Source organism: Ixodes scapularis, unplaced genomic scaffold, assembly GCF_016920785.2.
Source record: "Ixodes scapularis isolate PalLabHiFi unplaced genomic scaffold, ASM1692078v2 PGA_scaffold12__126_contigs__length_90152505, whole genome shotgun sequence".
Taxonomy (NCBI): domain Eukaryota; kingdom Metazoa; phylum Arthropoda; class Arachnida; order Ixodida; family Ixodidae; genus Ixodes; species Ixodes scapularis.
In genome coordinates this window covers 11322644-11347450 of record NW_024609838.1, presented here as the reverse complement: position 1 = coordinate 11347450, position 24807 = coordinate 11322644, and the positions used below count along the sequence as shown (strand labels likewise).

At 48.4% G+C, this 24807-nt stretch overlaps 1 protein-coding gene across 1 annotated transcript in view; it reads left to right on the top strand.

The window, feature by feature from the left end:
- Positions 1-24807, top strand: part of LOC8040862 (vitellogenin-4-like) — a 53568-nt gene that overhangs the window by 16413 nt on the left and 12348 nt on the right. Inside the window, exons 8-16 of the mRNA XM_029970558.2 lie at positions 1039-1235; positions 15576-15744; positions 16243-16401; positions 16850-17047; positions 17925-18142; positions 20426-20532; positions 20636-20910; positions 22721-22844; positions 23891-24110. Coding sequence (XP_029826418.2) covers positions 1039-1235; positions 15576-15744; positions 16243-16401; positions 16850-17047; positions 17925-18142; positions 20426-20532; positions 20636-20910; positions 22721-22844; positions 23891-24110 — 1667 coding nt within the window. The remainder of the gene's footprint in view (positions 1-1038; positions 1236-15575; positions 15745-16242; positions 16402-16849; positions 17048-17924; positions 18143-20425; positions 20533-20635; positions 20911-22720; positions 22845-23890; positions 24111-24807) is intronic.

The window sequence follows — 24807 nt, the reverse complement described above, 5'->3', positions numbered from 1 at the left end:
AACGGGCGGTAGCTTGCGGCACCTAGCTACTTACCAAAAGCAAAACACGCTTCTTAGACCCGCAACCAAAGGAAAATTTTAACTGCTTCGCCGGCCACTGGATGTTGGCGCGCACATCGCACATTCCTTTCAGCGCGCTATCAAAATTCCAGCTTGTAACAAAAAAAATAAAAAATAAAGCGCGGAGAAAAGTGCCCCGAATGAGAGGAGAACGCGGTGAAAATACAAAAATTAAAGACTATTATGAACATCAGTAACACGAAATCAGAGCGCAACTCTTGAGGAGGAGAAGGGGGGGGGGGGGGGGGGGGGTAACGGAGGAAAGAGCATACCCCTCCTCCCGCCCTCCTCCTACTTCCATCCTTCTCCTCGCCCTCCTTTCTTTTTCCCCCTTCTCTCCCCTCCTACTTTCCTCCCCATCCTCCTCCACACGCGACGCCAATTCTTCCGCTAAATCTAGCGGAGAAACTGAATTTGTTCATAGGTGACGTGACACCAAGTCATAGGACGTTATTTTCCCCGCTAAATTTAGCTGGTAAACTGAATTGGTATTCAGGTCACGCGATGTCAACTTTCCCGCTAAATTTAGCGGGGAGGTGAATTCCTGTTTAGGTCACGTGACGTCACTTTTACCGCTAAATTTAACGGAGAAGCTGAATTTTTTTATAGGTGGCGTGACACCAAGTCACGTAATGTCAATTTCCTCGCTAAATTTAGCGAGAAATTGAATTGGTGTTGATGTCACGTGACGTCTACTTTCCCTCTAAATTTAGCGTGGTTACGCCGACACCGTGAAACCCTGAAACGGGCGCCCAAGAGCTGCGCTCTAAAACCGGAACTGAAAAGATAGGGGAAAAGGGAAAAGGGGAGGGCACGTAGAGGGGGGCACGTACATGGTCACGTGAACCCTGTTTCCGCGTGACCGCGTCCCCACGACCTGCAAACACCAACCGAGTACTGGTAAAGTACTCGGTTGGTGTTTCTCCCATCTTGAGAGCCAACTTATGCCTAATCATTAATGTCCGTTTCTTTTTCAAGTTCATCCCTGCTTTCAACCAGCTGGCAGCGACAGAGTACGAAGATGACGACATCAAGGACGTCCACAGCAAGGAAAGCGTCGCCCTCAAATTCCTAATCTTGCACAGCTTGTTCGGAGTCATGCCCTTTGAAGATGTGTCTCAAATGTACGACCAAGCTGTGGCCAATGCCCCAGAAGCAAGCAAGAGTAACGTAAGGTGAGTTTATTTCAATTAAAAATTTTAAAAATAAATAAAAAGAACTTGGAAGAGAGGGAACCAAGAAAAGAAAAGAAGAGTGAAAGCTATGACTCTAGCAGGATACAGAGGAGCCTGGTTTTCCGACCGAGTTCCTCTGACGTTTGCGATCCGTGGAACCAACCAAGCTGCGGAAGCGGGCGAACCGGCCGTGTCGCGGCGATGGATGGATGGATGGATAGATGAATCCTGCTGAGCCCTTTGGATCGGGCGGTAGCTTACGCCATCTAGCCATTTTGTTGTACCATTTAGCATCTAGCGGCCAATGGGCACATAGCGGTAGCCTATTGGCCGCTAGGTGGCGGTCGCCTATTGTTCGCCGCCACCTAGCGGTAGCCGGCGCAGAATCTGTGGGAAGCAATGGCAATGAACATAACAGCGGTTTTAATCTGCAGCGAAGCTGACCGCACTGAACGTAGAAACTTAATGAAATTTTTCTTTTTCTCAAAATTCGTTTTCTATTAAAAGTTGTAGGAAAATTAAAAATTACAAAAACAAACAAAAAATAACCTTCCTCATGACATCTTTGGTTGCTTGAGTGGCCGTGAACTAGGCGAGGAGTAGTGAGCTCAGCGAGTGGTCAAGGCTGCCGCACTCCGTGTTGACGGCTCGAGAGGGTGCCACTGAAGCATGTGCTGGTTAGGCTGTATGACGCGGGCAGCCAGGGCGGCTCTCATTGCATTTGCTGCGCGATTAAACACTAATTCGGCATTGCACCTCCTTGGCCACAAACGACAGAAAACACGGGGTAAAGATCAGTTCAGAACGGGAGCCACTTCGCGCTGCCATACAGCGAAACGGCCAAACCCCAAGCCAAAGCTGCTCGCCGAAGGCCTTTGGAGCGCTCGGAACTGGTCGGATCCTCCAGTCCATACGACCGCAGCGCCGCCGCGTACATCAGGGACTTTTCTACGCTCGCCGGTCGTCGGTGCCTGATCCCACTACACCTTTCTAGTATGCGCCGCCTTTTCCACCGCTTGGTGGCGGGTATGTCGACGGGCCATTTCTTGTTTCCTTGCTTTCTCAACTCATTTGTTTCTCTTCTGATCTAAAATACTGAACAAAAACTACTTTTATAAATAATTGAAACGGCTCGCGTCACTTATATTTTGTATTTCGACTAACAAAAAGCTTTTAGCGGCTCTGACCAGTAGTAAGGCCAGGACCAAAGACGTCACATATCGCGTGTTTTCGGCACCGCGAGTCGCCCCCTTAGGTGGAGGAGGTTTCCGCGTCGTCCGGTTAAAATATGACGCACTGATATTTAGTTACTTTCTCCGTGCCCACTGGCGTGCCCCTTATACCAATATGGCGAAAGGAAAACTCCTTCGCGAACCTGGTCACGTGTATGACGTGAAGGAGGTATTTTCGACGGAAACGTGGGTGTCGCGGAGCACTGTACTCCGCAGACGAAATTCAGGGCGCCCGCAAAGAACGTCGAGCGTCACGTAAGTACATAATTAAGGTTTTCTTAGTTGGCGTCGAGTGAACTGCGCTAATAATGTATATTTATTGCTCTCTTAATCAGCTTGACAACAACCGGGTGATTGTCTTCGCGCCGTTCCGCGATGCCCAACACTACTTTCTCCATGTTTACGCTGATAGAAACCTCCAAGGGTAGATTGTACCTTGGGTGGGAAACCTCACCCCGGTTCTCGTTCCCGATGAAATATTTGCTGCGTATATTAGAGTTTGTCGTAGTTGTTTATGTTGTTCCATCGTCGCTAAAAAAAAAAAATCATGAGCCATTCAATTCTGGGAAGCTGGATGACCAGCGAAGTTGTATACCACACGACCCAGACGAGACACAGAATTTTGAACTAAGGTATGAACACATTTATTGACTTGATTGGTGGTCATCGTGACGCACACACAGTTATTGTTGTCTTGATCGGTGGTCATTATTTCGCGTGGACTATACTATCGCCGCCCCGAAGAGCCGGAGGAAACTAGACACGCGCAATGGGACCGCCACCTGGTGGAAAGTAGACACGCGCGGCGGTTCCTCCACCCCGGGGAGGGGAAAGAAACTAGGCACGCAAGCGCTTGGAACGACGACAAAAAGAGGGCGGAGTGAGCGTAGGGATGGCCGACGCGGGTCGTACAGCGGCAAATCTTTGATAAACCTTCATTATCTACCAGACAGTCTTGTGATCTGGAAAATAGTGCTTATTGATAACTAATCTAGTAAATAGGCCTAATGCTATTTTACCCAAGCATCAAGGAAAATGCAGGGAATGGTGTTCCAGCCGCGGCACGTGCCGACATCTGCATCAGTAGCTATTCTAAAGGAAAGCCTAAAAAATGGCATCTTGCACGCGCGTTCGTCAACGCTGTAAAAAAGGTAATTGTATTATTGCTGAGGAGCGCTACTTACTTGCATCGACGCACAAGTCGCACCCAGGTCGCGCGGCGCTCCGCCTCGTACGGGCTCGAAGGGAAGTCGTAAAACTTCGTACCCCCGTGCGTGTTTTTCTAATTACAGTTACAGCCAACCACGCAGCAATTGTGGCTTTTTTTGGTGCGAAATAGCCATCTCAGAAATTACACCGCCAAACCGACACCGCCGCTACAACGCGCAACCAACGCAGCAACTGACAGAAACTTCCCGATGAAGTGAGGCTGTTTGCCGCTAGGGGCGCCCTGGTCGGGGCCTGAATTAGGTCCGCCCGGTTCCTCACGGTTGCGGCGCTCAACGCCTTTGTGCGTGCGTTTTCTCTATAAACGAACTCATGTTTACAAACAAACCGGAGCGCCCCTAAAGGACGCCACCGACGCCGCAGATGCGCAATGGGGGTGTGGCCAAGAAGCTCGCCGTCGCCCATAAACAAACCATTGGAATGGGATGTTGTCGGCGTCGGTGGGAGTCCCCGCGCTCTTTTTCGCGTTGGAATTGTTGATTCTACGTCTTCCTGGCAATGTCTGACTACTTGAGCGGCCTCAGCTAAATTAACGAGGCTCATTACGCCCCAAAACTTGGCGTGAATAATGAAACATGCGGCGATTCATTCCGCGTGCACGCCGCAGAATGGACGCTATAGCCTGATTCACATGCTGAGGTTCTGCTCGCTATTTTCACTCATGACGTCACTCAGGCTGCAAAAGCCGGAACCGTAGCTTAGATATCGACGTCGATACCGGAAATCGCAAGCAGAATCGGACACAGTGAATCAGGCATCACAAGTCGGTGATGGCCACTGGTAACAATTATCCACATCTCCTTATATATACTGTTTACACCGAGCCTACTTACCCGAAGCAACTTTCAAACTTAAACGTCTTTTGAGGTCTGCACTTATCGTAATTACCGGGTCAACGTTTGATCTAGGGGCCGCTGTCGTTTGAACGAGCAGACGACAAGCAGAAACGCTTGAGAGAGCAGACGACAGCTCGAACGATGAGGCGGCCGTCTCAACGTGATGACGCACTGAACGTAGTCCGCAGGTGGTCCGTGCAACTTGACGGTTTCCCCGCGTTCATGTTGGAACAAAACAAATAAATCTGACGACCACAACTATTCTTGAATTCAATCCAAAGTGCTTTCCGCCCAAGCAATCCTGGCCCGACGGTGTCTGTATTTCCTTTCTTACGGGCCCTGTTCACGTTCTCGGACAAACCGAGCAGGCAGAAAACGCATGGAAACTGACCTTTAAACCTTTCCCGACTCTTTTGGTAAAGCTCCAGTCGCGGCGTTTTGACGAAAAGGCAGGTTTCTGTCCGGTTTCTTCCGAAGTAACACAGGAATGCACGTGCCCCATGGCGGCTTCCGCCCACAGCCCCAGACCGGAAGTGCGCCCGACGCGCCACCACCGCACCGTGACGTAACAGAGGTGATTTGGTGTATACAACTGCACCAATCACGCACAGTGAATGCGCCTCTCTTCTGCGTTTTCTTTTGTTTTCGTTCTGTGCGCGATTGATTTAGCCGTTGATATATACTATATATAGCATACTGTCGTGCTACAACAGAAAAAAATGGAGTAGAAGAGGAAAACGTCGAGGGAGCAGGCCGGAGGAGAAGGGAGCGAAAAGGAGGAAGAAGAGGGGTTCTTGTTCGGCGGTAACCCGACCAGGTGGAAGCACACCCGGCAACGTCCCGAGGGTGCTACTGTCGGGTGAAACATCAGCTTGGCGGTGTGCAACCAAAGCGGCAACATCCGGCATGAACGAGGCATTCGGCAGCGATCCGAAGTAGCCGCTGGTGGGAAAGACTATCGACTTCGGCGGTGTCCCGGAGCAGAACATCCCAGACCAGCCCCAAGGAACATCACGGGGAACGACTTCGGCGGTGTCCCGGAGCAGAGCATCCCAGACCATCAACAAGGAACCACACGCACCAACAACCAAGCGCTGCTGAAAACAAGACAGCACCAAGACCTTCAGCCACACAAGGACGGACTGAAAGTGAGACAATTTCTGACCTGTAGAGTTGTGTATAGCTAGAACGTTTCTTATTTTTTTGTTAATTTTTTTTAATATATATATATCTTGATCAAACCTCACGGTGTGACTGAATTCCTCCTTCGGCGGTTTGACCTGAACCTATAACATCACAATTTGGCGAGCCTGCCAGGATACAAACCGCAAAGTGAGGAAAACCAGTTGTTCCGGTGAACGGTTCCCAACAAGTTTGAAATGGATTTTGAAAAGATAATGGCTTTGGGAAGCTCCCTCGGACTAACAAAAGAGGAAGCGTTGCATCTTCTGGAGGAGGAAAGAAAGCGTGAGAGAGAGGAGAGAGTGCACGCTAGAGAAGATTCCAAACTCGAACATGAGAGGGAACAGCAGAAGGCTGAGAGGGAGAGGGAGGATGCCAGACTGAAAGCTGCACATGAGATCGCTATGATAGAGCTTAAGATCAAGCTCGCGGAAACAGAACGCGCCAGTGGAGCGACAACAAACGGAGGGAGCGAAGGTCAGTCAAGAGGACGAGCGTGCTTGAAGAAATTGATGCCGCCCTTTGACGAGAAACGCGATGACTTAGATGCCTACCTGCATAGATTTGAGAGGATTGCGGTAGGACAAGGATGGGCGAAGGAGGAATGGGCGACGTCCCTTAGTCTTTGCCTGGTGGGTGAAGCTTTAACCGCATTCGGGAGGATGACAGCAGCTGACTCCCTAGACTATGAGAAGGTTAAGATCACCTTGCTCCAACGATTCAGACTAACTGCAGACGGTTTTAGAGAAAAGTTCAGACGAAGCAAGCCGGAGGAGGCAGAAACTGGACGACAATTTTGTACCAGATTGAGTAATTATTTTGATAGGTGGCTCGAAATGGCGCAGACAGAGAAGACGTTCGAGGCAGTGAGGGACAGGGTGATTGCCGAACAGTTCCTTAGTTGCTGTCACCCTAAGCTGGCCATTTTTCTAAAAGAACGTAACGTGAACGCAGCGCAAGAAATGGCAGAGTTAGCTGACCAGTACCTGGAAGCCCAGGGAAAATGCAATCTGGGTGCTATGAAAGATGGGGGTTGTACAACAGTGAGACCAGACGGCGAGAACAGTAAGGGTACTGGACAAACGGGAGGAACCCGAAGACCATCGCCTAGATGCTTTCTGTGCAGTAAGGTTGGGCATAAGGCAACTGACTGCAGAAGCGGATATAGACAAAATCAGGCAGGAGTACGATGCTGGGAGTGCGGCAAAATGGGACACAAAGCTGGGCAGTGCGCCAATCACTCACAGAACAAAGCAGCGTGTGTCCTGGATAAAAGACAGAAGGCATTAAAGAGGAGCAACAAAAAACAGCAGGGAGCGATAACAAATACAAGATTTGAACATGTTGCTGACACTGACTTAGTACACAATATCGACATAATGATGCCGGTGGTCGAAGGGAGGTTACATGATATTAAGATATCAGTGCTGAGGGATAGTGGAACCAACACTGTACTAGTAAGAAAAAGGCTGGTACGAAGTGAGGAGTTCACAGGGACGTCCACTGGCGTTATCCTGGTTGACGGCACCATGAGGGATATGCCTGAAGCGATAATCAACATAGATACACCTTATTACACGGGGGAAGTACGTGCCAAATGCGTAGAAGAACCGCTGTATGACCTCATACTGGGTAACATCCCAGGGGCTAGAAAATTGGACTGCCCGGATGCAGGGTGGGGCACAAGTACGAAGAAAATACCTCACCAGGGAGATGAAGTGTTTGGCGAAACGCCGTCTAATTCATTGAACAGCGTTACATCACATGCTGAGAACGACTGACTACTGCAAGAAATCGGGGAAAAGGAGGCGTTCAATGCAGAGCAGATTCATAACGAGGTGTCATTTGCAGCCGGAGCAAAAAGAACGGACAAAAGAGAAGAGAAACAATTGCCCCAGCTCAAGGCGCCGGTTATAGAGCTGCTAGAAGTCACAGCTCTTCAATTAACGGGGCAGCAAAAGTCGGATGAGAGTCTGCAGAGGTGTTTTAGAAGTCTGAATAAACGAGTGCGGAAATGGAGATGTGACGTAACAACGGAATACGTCGTGAAGGATGATTTGTTGTTCCGCCGTGTCGAATTCAGCGACGGGGACGTGAGACACCAACTCATTGTACCAACGGTATTTAGAAAGACTGTAATGGAATTGGCTCACGATGGAATAATGTCGGGCCATCAGGGGGTAAAGAGCACGGTCGCTAGGGTAGCGGAAGAATTCTTTTGGCCTGGTATGCAAGGCGACGTGAAACGTTACATACGGTCTTGTGATGTGTGCCAACGCACTATACCAAAAGGCACCGTGAAAAAAGCCCCAATGATGAGTATGCCCATAATTGAAGAACCCTTCCATCGGGTAGCGATAGATATCATTGGACCAATAACCCCGAAGTCCAGCAAGGGAAACCGATATATCTTGACAATGGTTGATGTAGCCCCGAGGTACCCGGACGCTGTGGCATTGAAAACCATTGATACCCCGCAGGTGGCAGAAGCCCTAGTCGAGATGTTCTCCCGATACGGAGTACCTAAGGAGATTCTGAGTGATCGAGGTACGAACTTCACTTCCAATCTTATGAAAGAAATAGGACGGCTATTATCCTTTCGGCAGTTGTTAACTACGCCATATCACCCAATGTGTAATGGGCTCGTAGAGAGATTTAATGGTACCATCAAGCAAATGATGAAGAGAATGAGCCAAGAACGACCCACGGACTGGGATAGGTATATCCCGGCACTCCTCTTTGCCTATAGAGGAGTACCACAAGCGTGGCTAGGATTCGCACCATTTGAGATGTTGTACGGACGAAATGTGAGAGGTCCTTTGACCATCCTTAAGGAGCTGTGGTCCAATAAAAGCTTAAACCAGGAGTTAAAAACATCATACGGATACTTGATCGAACTCAAGGACAAACTGAAGAAAACATGTGAAGTGGCGCATGAGATCATGGCAGAGGCGCAAACAAAACAGAAAAGGTTCTACGACCGGAAGAGCCAGGCTCGAAGGTTCGAGCCAGGCGACAGAGTGCTCATACTGCTATTCAGTGACCACAACAAACTAACCATGCAGTGGAAGGGACCGTACGAAGTTGCGAGGCGAAAAGGCGATTTAAACTACGAACTGCTGGTTGGCGACAAAAGAAAAACGTTTCACATAAACATGTTACAAAAATATGTAGGTCGCGAAACTAAGAATGAAAGTTGTGGGGTGATGGTGGTCCAGGATGAGGTTGAAGACTTAGGGGAGATCACGACGCCCAGTCTAAAAAGGCAACAGGGTGCGCAGGATGTGGTCATCAATCCTAAATTAAGCCAAAAGCAAAAGAAAGATCTGGCTGACGCGATCGGGGAGTTTGAAGATATATTCTCTGACGTACCGGGCAGAACAAATGCATTGCAATGCAAACTTCGATTGATGACAGAAGAGCCGGTGTTTGTAAGGCAGTATCCGTTGCCTTTTGCCATCCAGGATGAGGTGGAAGAAGAAGTGGAAGAGATGCTAAGATTAGGCATCATCGAACGATCCACGTCCGCCTACAACGCACCCATAATAATGGTAAAAAAGTCTGATGGCTCTAATAGGCTTTGTGTTGACTTTCGGCGATTGAACGCAGTCTTAGTAGCTGACGCTGAACCTATACCAAGGTCGGACGTAGTGTTTGCAAGAGTCGGGCAAAAAAAATATTTTTCTAAATTGGATCTAGCAAAGGGGTATTGGCAGATACCGATGGAAAAATCAGCCAAAGAAAAGACTGCCTTCTCTACAAGAACGGGCCTTTACCAATTCCGGTTTATGCCTTTCGGACTGAAGACGGCTGCTGTAGTGTTTACCAAGTTGATGAGGTCCGTCCTGGAGGGGGTGCCCAATGTACATCATTACATTGACGACATTTTGGTGGCCACTGACTCGTGGGAAGACCACTGCCAAACATTACGGCAAATTTTTGAATGTCTCAAGAGGAATCATCTCACGGTTAAGCCAAACAAATGTGAGGTTGGGTTTGACGCGATAACATTTTTAGGTCACAAGCTTGGTATGGGCCAAATCGCACCGAAGAGGGAAATAATAGAAAAGATTCAACAAGCATCGGCGCCAAAGACAAAAAAACAGGTGCGAGCCTTTCTAGGCCTTACAGGGTATTATAGAGAGTTTATACCCCGCTATGCAGAGATAGCAGCCCCACTTACTAACCTCACAAGGAAGGGACAAAGTAACACAGTAGAATGGTGCTCTGAACATGACACAAGCTTCAAAGAGCTTAAAAGAAGGCTGGCAGAACCACCCATTTTGTTAGCGCCCGATCTGTCTAAGCAATTTGTCCTGCGTACGGATGCATCAGACGAAGCTTTGGGAGCAGTGCTGTTGCAAGAGCACGAGGGCATGCTGCACCCAGTGTTATATGGCAGTAGAAAACTTAGCGCGAGCGAAAAGAACTTTGCGGCTATAGAACGTGAATGCCTCGCACTCGTGTGGGCAATTGGTAAATATGCTATTTACCTGTACGGAAAGGAATTCGTAGTTGAGACGGACCATCAACCGCTAGAATATTTGAATAAGACGAAACTCAACAACGCGAGGGTAATGAGGTGGAGTTTATCTCTGAGTGAAGATGTTCTTTCTTGGAGATTGCGCCGGGACCCGACGGCGGAGGCAGCTGATGGTCGCTGACGGAATAATAAACCAGACAGGACTCCGCGGATAGAGAAAAAAAGAACATCTTCACTGGCGCAGTCGACAGGATTGCGTCAGCGGACCCCGGCGGCGTGATCTTCACAATGGAATCGGCGGACAGCGACTTGACGCGGCTTTGGTGGAGCCTTCTAAAGAGAAGACTGGACCACCGAGCTCCTTGAAGACTGGACCACCGAACTACTTCGTGGTGACAGAGCTACATCGGACCTGATGCCGTCCCACTCCAGAGAGGAACGCCTGAGTCTACAGCTCGGACATCATTTTCGTGCCTGACTATTCTGAGCAGCGGGCAGCGTCTGTGATCCAGCGGCAGTCGTTGACCTTACGGTAAGGTGATTCTTTGACGTGTGCCCGCCATGGATACAGACAGCGCAGAGCGGCAGATGCCGGTTCTAACGCCAGAGCAGGATAGGGTTCGAAATTGGAATGTTGACGGGCAAGGTGAATTGTCATCTTTGAGTGGATTAGTGGCAAACTCGCAGACACAAGGGGATGGGAATGGAGGAGTCCGATCATACAGCTCAATCGAAAAGGAGATTGAACTAGTAAGGGAGAAAGAACGGCTGTTACGCCTCGAGCTAGAACTAGAGCATCTACGCTCAGAAAACCGAAGGCGAGCCAGTGGAGGCGGCATGGAGTTCAACCTCCGAGATGAAGTTTTTCGCTTCTCGAGATTGATGAAGGGAGTGCTGACTCCCATGCCGTCGTCCGACTTATTAGTGCCGAGCTGGTTTGATGGCGTAGAAAACGTCTTCGAGACATATGAAGTCCCTGAGCGGCTCAGAGGATATCTTGTGCGACCTTATTTCACGGAGAGCATGCGTGCACTAGTGAATAGGGTGAATACGGGTGAGAGAAGTGGGTATGGTGCGGTCAAAGAACGGGTCTTGTTAGAGCTCGGACTGTCGCGAGCTGAGGTCTGGAGGCCCTTTATTGAAACCACCACTTCTCTCAAGGAAAAACGCGAGAGCCCAAGGCAGGGCATCGTACCGGAAAATTATCGGGTGAAGTGTTTTAAATGCAAGGAATTGGGCCACTATTCCCGCGAATGTCCCCGGACGAAGACACCAGAAGAACTTCTGTTTCACAAGAAAAGAGTAGACGCCAAGAATGTCACCGTGGAGGAAGATTCCAGTCGTGAGCCCGACAAGGTGACGACCGAGGTGGGCAAGACCGATGGTACCAACTTGGACAACCAAGATCAGAAGAGGTGGGACCCATCGGTCCGCGAGGTGCCTCAGATTCTGTTACAAGCCGACGACACGAAACGGTCGTCGAAGAACAATCGCTGCTGCGTGTCTGTGCAGGCGGACGTTGACGACAGAAATGAGCTGAACGTCTCGCGTGCCTGGAGGACGTCACAGCGAGCCGAGGATGACCACGACGAGCAGGTGAACGTCGACGACGAAAGGCCGTGCACTTGGCCTGGGCGGCAGGCGTCCCGGCGATCTGAGGACGACCCATGTGTGAACTTCGACAACGTCTTGGCCGGTCCCGACATCTTACCTGGGTTGCACAAGTTCCTACAAGCCAATAACGACGACGTTGAGAACGTGGGCGCCGGTTACAAAGAAGAACCGAGGGTATCTTCTGGGAGGCGGAAATGCCGGCAAGTCAAAGATGACGACGGCGAAAACGTGGACGGCGACGAAGGACCGAACTTATCGTCTGGGCGGCAGGCGTTCCGGCAAGCCGAGGACGACGACGGCGAGAACGTGGACGACGAAGGACCGAACTTATCGCCTGGGCGGCAGGATGACCATGACGAGAACGTGAACGTGGACGACAAAAAAGAACCGGATATTTTGCTTTGTTGGCAGACGTTCTGGCAAGCTGATGACGACCACGGCAAGGAAGTGGGTGTCGACAAGAAGTCGGACATCTTGTTAGGGTGGCTGACGTCACCGCCGGCCGGTGAAGGTGTCAGGGAAAGCGGGGACAGTGACGAGGACACCGTCTTCGAGATGAAGATGTCCCAGATTATAGCTAAGGACGCCGATGAAGACTCGACCACCTGCCAGCCGGCCACGTATGAGAGAGCTGGGAGTGTAGAAGGCGTCGACAACGGCGACCACCTGCGAGGCCCTTTCCTGATTCGTAAATCAAGACAGAGTATAAACTGTCGTCGCTCTTGCGCGGAGAAATTCCGGAAACAGCTACACACCGTCCGATTCAAGCCCCGCCGAAATCTGGGTGGCTTGAATAACCTGTCGGCAAAGAGGCCTAGGCTAGGAGGCTAGATGCTGCGCTAGTCTCGGCGCGAGATTTGTCGCTGCTTTGGAGCCTTGGCGGGCACAGTAAGAATCACTTTACTAGCATATGATTTGCATATTGGGGGAAATTTCTCTTATAGTTTGGATTCTTGCGGGTCGAGTCACAAACTCTGTGCAAGGTGTGACTGATATGCGTTCGCGTTTGAGTTTAGATGTTATATATATTATTTTTGACATTTCGGGTCTAAAAAATATACTTAGTCGGGAGGTGTGAGAATCGGCCCCGCCATCACCGTGGGTGGACGCGGGAACAGGACCGAGCTTCTTTTTCTTTCCATTGCGTGTTGGCGTTTGCACGTGCGCCCCTGTGTGTGGGTGAACTGGCGACGCTCGTGCGAGCTGGGGCAGGGGACGCTTTGAGAGGAGAAGAAGACAAGGACAGCACGGGCGGTAACCTTTTTGGGACATTCGAAAATGAGCTTCGCTTGTAAATAGACGTGTTTTGTTTTTCTCCTATCCGCGGAGTCCTGTCTGGTTCACTCTTCCGCCAGCGACCATCAGCTGCCTCCGCCGTCGGGTCCCGGCGCAATCTCCAAGAAAGAACATCTTCACTCTCTGCAAGAGTTTACATTTAGGATTAAGTATATAAAAGGCAAAGACAATATCGGGGTGGACTACTTGAGCAGAGTTTGATCGACAAAAAGGGGTAGGGTGGAATTTTTTTTTTTGTAGATATGATAATATTTATACGCATGATGGAAGTATAGCGTGATACAGTAACGGATAGAAGTGCTTTAGCGGCGGCAGTGAAATGCAGCTGATGTGCTGGTGTACCTGAAATTGTGAACTGGGTGCGGGCCAGATATAAAACGTTCAGGGTGTGAAAGTGATGCGCAAACTGGTGAATCAACACAGGGACGTAAACAAAACAAAAAGGGGGATGATGCATCAACGTGGTGTAGAAATTTAGTACGACTAAATTCTGGAGGAGGGGGTAAATGTCGTGCTGCAACAGAAAAAAATGGAGTAGAAGAGGAAAACGTCGAGGGAGCAGGCCGGAGGAGAAGGGAGCGAAAAAGAGGAAGAAGAGGGGTTCTTGTTCGGCGGTAACCCGACCAGGTGGAAGCACACCCGGCAACGTCCCGAGGGTGCTACTGTCGGGTGAAACATCAGCTTGGCGGTGTGCAACCAAAGCGGCAACATCCGGCATGAACGAGGCATTCGGCAGCGATCCGAAGTAGCCGCTGGTGGGAAAGACTATCGACTTCGGCGGTGTCCCGGAGCAGAACATCCCAGACCAGCCCCAAGGAACATCACGGGGAACGACTTCGGCGGTGTCCCGGAGCAGAGCATCCCAGACCATCAACAAGGAACCACACGCACCAACAACCAAGCGCTGCTGAAAACAAGACAGCACCAAGACCTTCAGCCACACAAGGACGGACTGAAAGTGAGACAATTTCTGACCTGTAGAGTTGTGTATAGCTAGAACGTTTCTTATTTTTTTGTTAATTTTTTTTAATATATATATATCTTGATCAAACCTCACGGTGTGACTGAATTCCTCCTTCGGCGGTTTGACCTGAACCTATAACATCACACATACCCACAAAACCACCGAGCAACGCGATGACGCAATTTTGGCCCTGCATTGGCATCGGGCCGTAGCGTTGGTTGCGGTCGAACAACGGGGCACAGTTCCCTTGACGAAGCATTGCTTTTCCGCAAATCGCTTCGTCTCATCGAATGCCGTAAATATATTTGTGCTCGACATTTCGATGCAATTGAAGATTATCGTCTACGTTAATATTCTGCCTCCCAAAAACACGCACCAAAATAAAAATATACAAGCAAACTTTTTTTTTTTTTTTTAATTTAGACAGGACCTGGCAGTAAGAGTGCTCAAACTGCGGAATAACCAATTATAACCGACCTGCTGTTTATGTAGGCTTCACTATATACTTTATTTTACTCTAAGCCACAGGCCAACCGACGTTACGAGACAACGGGTCATTCAAGCAGAGTTGAAAAGCCCGAAGTCACGGCTTGTGTCGTCTTTCCGTGCTTATTCTATCACCGGCGGCTAAACCAACCGAGCGGAATTAATGCGCCCGGATCTTGATCTTCTATTTTTGTTATCTGCGCTCGTATGTCTTCAAGCCTTCGACAGCGCTTTGACTTTTCTAAAAATGCTACAAGCTTGCTTTTGTCATGCTGACAAAAACTGGTGAGCACAGAATGTGTAACTGACCTTAATGAGTGACTGACATTTCGGCAGTGGCGTACCTACTTGTTTTTGAGTGAGGGGGGGGAGAGGGGAAAACCCGACCCCCCCCCCCCCCCCCAGGGGCAGGAGGGCAATGCCCTTGGTATACTTTGGGCGCCGCCGACCAGTGTTTGCCCTGCTCAGTGGCGTAGTAGGGGGGCAAAACGCATGCCTTGCCCCCCCCCCCCCCTCTGAGACCTGGGGGGGGGGAAGGGAAGGAAGCGCCCCCTTTGCCCCCCCCCCCCCTTCCCCCCGGTTGGTACGCCTATGCCCTCCGGGGAAGAAAAGAAGGCCATCTGAACGGAAGCGCCCAACGAGGATTTACTCTCCTTGCTGTCACATGCCGTGAGATTCTGCATCATGACAGGAAAGGCCGCGAAGCGCACGACCGCGTGTTCGCGCGTCGCGCGAATGACTTCGCTTTTGCATGTTCCGTCCGACCGCCGATCCATGGGCAATATCAAAGTGGCGAATTCAAATTCTGCTGAGAGACTGATTTCTTTATTTTTTTCTTCAATGTGGTTTCCTACTGGCGTAACGCTTTTCGACGTCCGTTTTTCTTTGGAGCACGCTGTCACAGCCAAACGTTACAGAACTCAATTGAAATCGGCTGACAAAACACGTTATGCGTTAACAAGTAGCCATATGCGTTATTGATCACACTCGAGTTTTACAAAACTTCCATCGACTGCTCAGGAGGCTGTTCCTGGACCTGCTGTCAGCTACCGGAACAAATCCTCACGTGGCGTTTGGTCTGCAACTGATCAAGGAAGACAAGCTCTCGGACGATGAGGCTGAACACTTCCTCTCCACACTGGCCCTCCACCTCAAAGAGAACAGCCCTGCCCTTATAACCGAACTTTCCGTACGTTAAATCGTTGCGTGCTTTCGAACCATGAGGAAACTGGCGTCGCGAAGTGAGGCGCTCACAATGAAGTTCATTTTCCCATCTTGCACGCCTACTCAACTTACTACGATAAAAACAAAAGAGGCTTTCGTCTGTTCTTGCATTTCAGCTCGCCGTTTGTCACAATAATAAAATATATCGTAAGAGACATTATTCTTTCTAGCTAAACCTTAATGCTATTGCTGACTCGACGATGCCAATAAGCCACGGACTTCTTAACGTTCCGTTACATCGCATAAAAAACGAACAAAACTGCAGGAATTCTTTGCACACTCGATGTCACAAGGCAGTTGCGACACTGTAATACAAGCCTGCTCTGGTTATTTTGGTTAAAGATTAATCTATCCAATATTTAAGACATGTATCAAACTATTTCTAGTTTTATATTCCGATCTCTTCAATACCTTTTGTGTATGATTTGTATGACAGTTTTCGCTTTCGTCGCTGTTCTTGCAGGAAGCTTGTGAGCACGTGAAGCCTAAGCGACAAGTGTGGGTTAACTGCCAACTCGCTCTGAGCAGCCTCGCAGGCCAGGAGGGTTGCGTCCGTGCCAAGACGGACAGCGAACACGACGAGGGACTCTGCAAGCCATCTTTGGTTTCGCACTTCTTTAACGTGAGTGTTGCACGGGAGGAACTGAACCGGTTTCTTTCACGGTTCTTGATCACCAGCTTCATCCCCGATAGCCATTCAGAGTATAATATTTTTTGTAAGCAGTTTCTCATTCCGCCGTTTCATCGCCTCATCTCAACTCAAACATATTGTATTTCAGCAGGATCAGGCGGCATGCTTGAAACTTCTATCTTCGATACCCATATTCCATTACCTAAAATAATTCATTTCCTAGAGTTATACTCAGATTTGTGTCTAAGATAGCTGGATATATCGACAAAATCTCACCCGCCTACATTTCTGAAAGCAGGCACTCACCGCGCACTGAGGGATTCTGCCTTCCTTTCCACTGTCGAAATATTCGTACAACCGATTTAATTTCATTTTATCAGTATCTGCAATTAAGCTTTCGTTTACGTGCACCGAAGACTTGCCTTGCCTTTCCCTACAGTATCAGATCAAACCTGAAGACAAAAAAGACCAGCCGGAATACAAGAGGACGGTGTACATGAAGGCTGCGGGCAATTTGGCCACCAGGGGCGCCGTGCACTACCTGGAGCGCTACGTCTCGGATACAAACCAGCCGGAGTACCGGAGATCCGCCGCCCTCTGGGCTCTGAAGCGATCTAGCAAGCACCACCCCGAACTGGTAATGTCCTGACCATTAACGCACGCTAGGGTCACTAAATTCACCTTCAGAGTAGTGACATTTCAGCCATCTTGTCGCTGAAATCATTGTTGTCAGTTACCGGAAGCCTTACTTCAAATCGTAGAAAACGCCTTTTTTTTTTTTTTTTCCTTCGCCCTTAAAGGGTAACGGCAAAGAAAAAAAAAATTTTTTTTTTTAAACAGCCTAATTGGGACAAGCATGTCAAAAAACAATTTTTCCGCGAGAAAAAACAATTTTTACAGCAATATTTATTGCGTGAGACTGATTTTAGTTTGCGGCTATTTCGCCCGTTTTAAATCGCGCGCCACGAAGTTGGGATTCTGTGACGTTGCATCCCAATTGGCAGCTATACTTCTCATTGGCTAAGGGTTTGATTGACAGCTTAGATCTTGGTTATGAAATTTTTGTTATATGTTGCAATTTCCTTTTGAGCGGCATATTTTTACGTTTAAACAATAACTCATGTGATGAGAGTTATTATTCTTTACAAAAGGTTTACAAGACGGGCACTTCCGTTTTAATTCATACCATAACAAACAAAAGCTTCGCCATTCTTTCATGGCCACCGAAGTCTCCGCTCCCGCCTGTCTCGCCTACCTCGACTAATCGTTTCACCGAAGTGATCCGTGCTATGACCGGCTAGATCAACCACGCACATAAACAAGCGCAGGATCGCGGCGCATTAAGTGTGCGTGATTTATGTAGTCGGTAAAAGCAGAGGCGCAGAAGCGATGAGCGCCTTGAGAATAAACTTCTTGACGCCGCTTGATCGGCTTCATATCGGATTGTGAAGTGTCTGCTGGGGCCGGACTTGAAGTGAAACGAAGTAGAACCCGAGCCCCGTTCTTCCACGCAGGTGCGGGACGTCGCACTTCCGGTGTACGTAAACACGAGCGAGTCGTCGTACCTGCGCATCGCGGCGGTCACGATCGTCCTCACGACCAATCCGGACCTCTACCTGCTCAAGCACATCGGTCACGACATCATCGACGACCCCAGCGACCAAGTGGCCTCTTTCGTGACCAGCATGTTCCGTAGCGTCGAGAAATCCAAGTACCCTTGCCACCAGGAGCTGTGAGTCTATCTCGTTTGCCCCTCAAAAAACAACGAAAATGCAGCCTCATGAAAAACCCATCGAGCAACATCGGGCGCGAAACGCTCCATTGGATACGAGTCCTCCCCGAACTCTGACGTCACGCTCGTATCCAACACGAGCTGAGCCGAGCTCACGCCGAACGCTCCCGCAGACCTCGCGTCCAATCTATGCTCAGAGAACGTGCTCGAATAATGGAGGACTCGGATACTTGGTGGAGCAGCGGAGCGGACCAGTGGCAGAGATAATGGTGAACTGCTTTTTTTTTCAGTCGCGTGCTCAAATGGGCTTTCCGTCGCTATCATTGCTAACACCTCGTAGACAGCTTTCAGGCCTGCGCGGCACGTGACGTGACGTCACGTCCCGGAGGCTTCCACGAGCGCTGATAGGATGCCAGTGCCGCATCAGCCTTCGCGAGGGACTATAATAGGAAACGAGTCCCACGCGAACGTTGACGCGGTACTCGCATCCAATCAACGCCCGTGCAGGCCTCCGGGGAGTGACATCATGTCACGTGACGCGCGGGCTTTGAAAGTTGTCTAGGAGGTGTTGTTATTGCACGTCAATTGGCTTGCCGTCGGCCGCTCTGCCTTCTCCCTCTTTTTGCAGTTATGGGCCTCCCTTCCATCTACGTCCCCTTCACCCAAGGAGATTATAAGTACTAGGGGCACGTTGCAATATTGATGAAGCCTAGTCATAAAGAGTTTAAACGATGTTGTGGCCAACATGACCGTAGATCTCTCTGGCAGTTGGTGCGCGTGACATGTCACGTGTGAGATGGATGGTTGATTGTAGAGGGATTCCTTGCAGGCTTGCGCGCGCTCTATCCGGTAGGTTTTATCAGATTAAAGGCTAGACGAAGGCTAGATACGGTCACGTGATGTGGTCATGTTGGGCTGATGAGTGAGGAGAGTAAGGAGGATAATGAGAAAGAGGCGAGGCGTCAAGGGAGCATGGCTTGTGTAGGCTACACGGCTGACGTCCATGCCCTCTCCTACCCTTCTATCCTCCTTACCTTCACCCCTCCTTTCCCAACCAATGTCTCTGTCGCTGGAGTTTAGCTGGTTTCGAAGAAATGTTGTGTGGACTGAAAGCGTGTAGATGTACGTCTCTGTCCCCCGTTTCTGTTTTGCTTTCTTTGTACTGAGTGTTAATCCAACACGCTCGTCAAACTCACCACAGCTATAGGACGGCGCGCACTTTCGAAAACAGTCGATTGTGATCTCGAAAAAAAAACTATGGATCTAACGAAAATATACTTCGTGTGCAGGCGAACTGGTTCAAGTTTACCATGGTGATATTAACCTGAGATTGAGGCGCGAGAACAAATAAACTGTAGTGGGAAAAAAGGACTGACGACGTCTCAAAATCTGGCAATGCGTTTATTCAAACACCGTTTTCATAGATATAGACAAAACCATAACTCCACCAGACCGGAGAACAACCTGTTTTCAAAAACACACAAAAAACAAAACTTGTTAAACTATTTTTATGGTAATATTATTATGCTAGAGTATTGCCGCGTCAAATCTCTTTTAGTAGAAAAGCGAGAAACTCCAACGCTAACATTTCGAAACATCCTAAAGTCTTCCGAAGACGATTGAAGGCAACTACTCTTACTTAGATAATGACGTGTATTATAGTGATACCAAAGAAGCTAATAACAAAATTGTTTCCAATACACTCTACTCAACCTTCGCGCTTTCCCGCAAAAAAAAAAAAAAAAGTTGAAATTTTTTTACAAGGAAAATAGACAGTAACTTTGGAGCTGGGGGGCAAAAATAAACGGACTTTTGTTCTCTTGTTCTTGATTCTTACGTGCCACGGGTATGTGACCTTAGGCAACCTGTGCCTTCTTGAGGGTTTGTGCGCCTATTGAAGGGGGTGTTCTGAAAAAAAAAATGTTTTAGCTGTGTTCCGAGTTTTGTGTCTGTCCGTCCCTCTTTGTCCCCTAGCTCCAGGGTGACTATGTCTGTCCTTAACCAGCTCGCCTGGCTGCTTGCTTTAACTTCAAGAAAAATAGGGGCGACGTCACCTTTCGGTCCTTCATGCTTCTTTGTTGTATCTTCAAGTTTTTGAGAAAGTCGTGACCCAGACTGGCAACCGGAATGCGAGGTTGAAATACCACACTTCGGACTCTGACAAACTGAGAGAAAATAGAGCTTGTATGGTGACTGCAGACGCAAAGAAAGGCGGGATCGCGCGTTTCGGGTCATACTGATTGTGATAGTGCAAGTGCTTACCGGGATGCGTCCTTTCACCAGGGCCCAGCACCTTCGCTACGTCGTACCCATGTGGAACGACGTACCCCGGTTCGACAAGCCCCTCGACCACACCAAGTCCCAGCTCCTCATCTCATCTGGTTACGACCGTAAGTAAAGCCAAGTTCACACACTTGTGACCTCTTAAAATAACTCATGGTAAGAGCACACGAAACAGGTCATCCTAATATCTTTTCTCACATTTCCCCACAGCCAAGTACGACTATGGGGGTGCAACGACGTTCGGTCAAATCCGAGCGGACGATAGCTACCTGCCAAGAGAGGTGTACCTTGGGTTTAAGCACTACTACAGCGGCGCCTCGTACGAAACAGCCTCGCTGTGGTTTGAAAGCTGGGGCATGGACAAGCTGCTGAACCACGCCATCGGGCCCCGCCCCGGATCTACCGCGAACATGTGGAACGTCTTTGGGCGGCGTCGCTTCCCGAGGGATGCCTCGGCAAAGGAGCTCAAAGAGATTGAGGATGCTGTGAGTACCTTTCCTCGAACGAATGTCAACCTTCATAAAAACAGATGGTTTATAAATGGATAATGCGTTCCTTACATAAAAATAACCTGAGATAAAACGGATGCTTCATTCTCGAAGCCTTGTTAATGAGGAGCATAGAAAAACGGTTGTCTTTCACTTAATTAATCACAAGATTATAGAGCCATAGGTATACGGTTAGAAAGAGCTCCAAACGGGAGTGTTTATCTTTGAGGTAAAACTACCATCACTTTAGAATGCCATTTTTTTAATATCGATTGCAGCTAAAAAGTTTGCAATCATGGCAAATTAATAACTTATAACTAGGGTTCAGAGTTTTCAATTTAAACCGATAAAAACAGATAAAGGTACGCCGAATCCATTTTCGCAAATTCGGTCTTAACCGAAAAAGGTCAGTTTTTAGGTTCGCGGCATTTTCGATTTAAACCGATAAAAGTGCGCCAAATCTATTGTCGGAAATTCGGCTTTAACCGAAAAATGTCAGTTTTTAGGTTCGGCATTTTCAATTTAAACCGATAAAAATCCATAAAAGACGTCGAATTCATTTTCTTTTTCAAGTTTTAACCTGAAAAGGTCACTTTACCGTCAAGTCGTACCGCAGAGCCATGGCAAAAAAAAAAAAAAGTGAAACGACAGTGTCTATCGAAACGTATCCGAATATATGGGATACACAGATGCCATCACGACGTTTTGGTTTAATGTGCGCATCATCGATCGAAACGTGAAGTCCGAACTGCCCCATGACTTCGCCATGTACGAGCGTGTTTTCGAACTCGGAAGACTGACTTGATGCAAGCTCTGCATGTTGTGTTGTGCTTCAAAACGTCGCACTGTGTCTCTTTTGGCGGTCACAATTGGTTGATTGGCCGATTTCGGCTGAGACAGCGCTTCATCTCCTCAGCCTGTCAGTGTCCAGTGTTAGCGTTGAGAGGGCATTCTCGAAGCTCAGTGTCATATTAACCGGAAAGAAAAACTGTGGAACAATGAGGAGAACCTCGGAAAGTATATGTGTGTGTACCAAAATAAGATAACGTAATCCTGATGTACAGAAGGCGAAGTTCCATGTTTTTGGGCATAGGCTTCATATCTGACTTGTTTGTACTTCTGTGTTTTTTTTTTCTTGTTTCTTTTACAGTTGCCCACATTTGCCAAATAAAGTGTCCATTCCTTTTTCAATATATCTGTGCCGTTATTCTTTGAGTGATCACAAATATCAGAACTACAGGGATCATCTGATCCCGTGTTCCTTTCGTATTTATCTTAAATTCACCGAAAAAGGCCGACAAACTTTTGTGGGTATAAATATACGCCGAAAAATACCGAAAATTGAATTTTAAAATAAACACCAAAAAAGGTACGCCGAATTTTGAAAAAATAGAAACCAAAAACGGCGAAACCTTACTTATAACTATCCCTGCCAATTACTCGATGGCGATAACTGTCTAGGAGCTCTTCAGTCTCGGTGTTAGGTCGAGAGCGACGGACATGAATACGAATTAGTTCATCCGAAATCGTAAACTGAGCAGTTGCACCACGCTTCAAATGCTTGAGTAATCAGCCGTCAATGACTGTGGGGTCACGACACGTGCGCGGGCACTGATAAGTTTCTGTTGGGGAGCGGTGCAACGATGCAACTTGTTTCTAACAAATGGGTGATTGAGCTTGCTGATGACGGCCTTCGAGAATGTGTAGTTTATATTTAAGTTGTATAGCAAAAATATTTGTTTTTTAAACGTAGTCTAAACACGAAGCACCAAATGTGTTCAGTTTCTTCCCTGATTCCTTCCCGTAGCTTCCCGTAACCGATCGAGAGTACGATCATGTCTACGGCAGACTCAGCCTCGATCTCTTCGGTCGCGCCATCGACACCTTTGAGTTCGACGAGAGTCTTTTTGAAGAAGCTGCCAATGCAAGGGGTAAGTTTTTAGATTCATTCAGGCATGAAGTGCCTACAGGGAAACAGCTGTATTAAAGTGCAAGCAAACTGGAATCGTTTTTATAGCCCGAGTCGCCAGCACCGATCTCCACGCAAGAGTCAAGCAAAAGCGCTGCATCGTGCATTCCTTCGGTTTAAAAAAAAGAGGGCGTTTATGCCTGCAAAGCGAAGTGATGGGCTTACTGTCGTGACATGGTGAACCAGGGACAAGTAACAAGAGTTAAACCATATTACGAGGTTTATCTACTAAATCAGGTTAATGTGTGCCATGATGATTCATGGCTCCAGCATGTCGCATACGGAATTGTAAAAAGTAGTAAAAATCCTGGTCGCACATCTAAGTTCTACTTAAGATGGTCCACACTAAACTCAAAAGTATCAGAGGCTGGTAATAAGAACTTGGCAAGGAACAATTTACATAGCCTCAATATGACAGTCAATATTCCACTGGTACATTGCTTGTGCCAACCCAAAGTCGTTGCGTATCGATATGACAGTGAGTGTGCAGGAGAACTGGTGATAATGGATCATAACGCAACACCTGAAGCTCTGACGCGGTAAAATTAAGAAACTTTTAAGTCGAACAAGTATACAACACAATGTTGTTGTCTTTTGTTTTCGAATTAAATATTCTTTAATGTTTCCGCACCGCGTTCTCAGGCGTTACGTTATGAGTAGTGGAGCATGTCATGAAATTATTACTCCGATTTCGAGGTTTCCCTAAAGCTTCCTTTTTATGATTGTCACTGCCTAAATAACTCGAGGGCCTTTAACCATTGGCCACAAACCTGCTCGGAATACTTTGCTAATTACAAACAAAACTGAGTACGATGATCTAACTTGAAGAAGGTTCCATGCGCAAACAGACACGAACACAAAAGTGGGGACACTGACAAACGCCTCTTTGTCTTCGTCTCAGTTTGCGCATAAAAGTATCCTTATCATCATGCCCCAACTAGCCCAACAACGAGTCTTGGAATTCATCTCACGGACCGTAGCTATCTGTTTGTGCCTCACTTTTGACAGAAAACCCATTGGACATTTTGAAGAACCAAGTGGGGAAGGTGCAACGTACGAAGAGCTTCCACCTGAGTAAGGACTTTGCCATTGGGATGCCCAGCGAGCTTGGCGTCCCCATCTTCATCGAGCACATGCAAGTCGGATTCACCTACATCAACCGCCAGAAGTTTGCCATGGATGCGACGGAAGATGGCAAGTTCTCCCTCGATTTCAAGAGGCACTACGTGTAAGTTATTATTTCTATTTACGTTACCCACTGTGTTAGAGCGTTGGTGCCTGAATTCTAATCCGAACGCTCAGCAAGAGTAATGTTCAGAAGTCCTCACTAAAGTAGATATACAACATTGAAGCCTATTTTCCCCAAATTATTTGTTCGTAAAAAAAAGCTGCCGGCCTCGTTGCTTCCTCTACTGTATTAACGCAAAAGCATTAACTGCCCGTGAAGCGAAGCGACGTCATCAGCTTTGAAACCACGCCCAACCGTTGGCCAAACGGCACCTGAAATCTCCTTATCTAAGTGAAGCCGATTAATGATGGAATATGCTCCCATTGGCTGCCGCACGTCATCAAAAAACGAAGCTCCCATCGGCTCTCGTGTGGCTTAATTAAGGATACAAAGCCACCAGAGAAGCCTTCTTCATGGCGGCGCAGCGCACGCAGCGGCGCGGGAGGAGGGAGCGGTGGCGGTAGAGCCAGGGCCCGTCCGGGCAGACTCCGGAGAGGCTGCACGGCCGAGCTCACCGCGGCGCAGCCACTTCACGAGAGCCCGCGCTCGCCCGTCCGCCGCCGACACGAGGCCGTCCACGTCCCTACGCCGCAGACGAACTAAGAGAGCGGAAGAACGACATAGATGCTTTCGCATTCGCAACTCATAAAAAGTGCCTATAAGTGTCCTCAATTCTTTTTCTTTTCTTTTTTTTTTT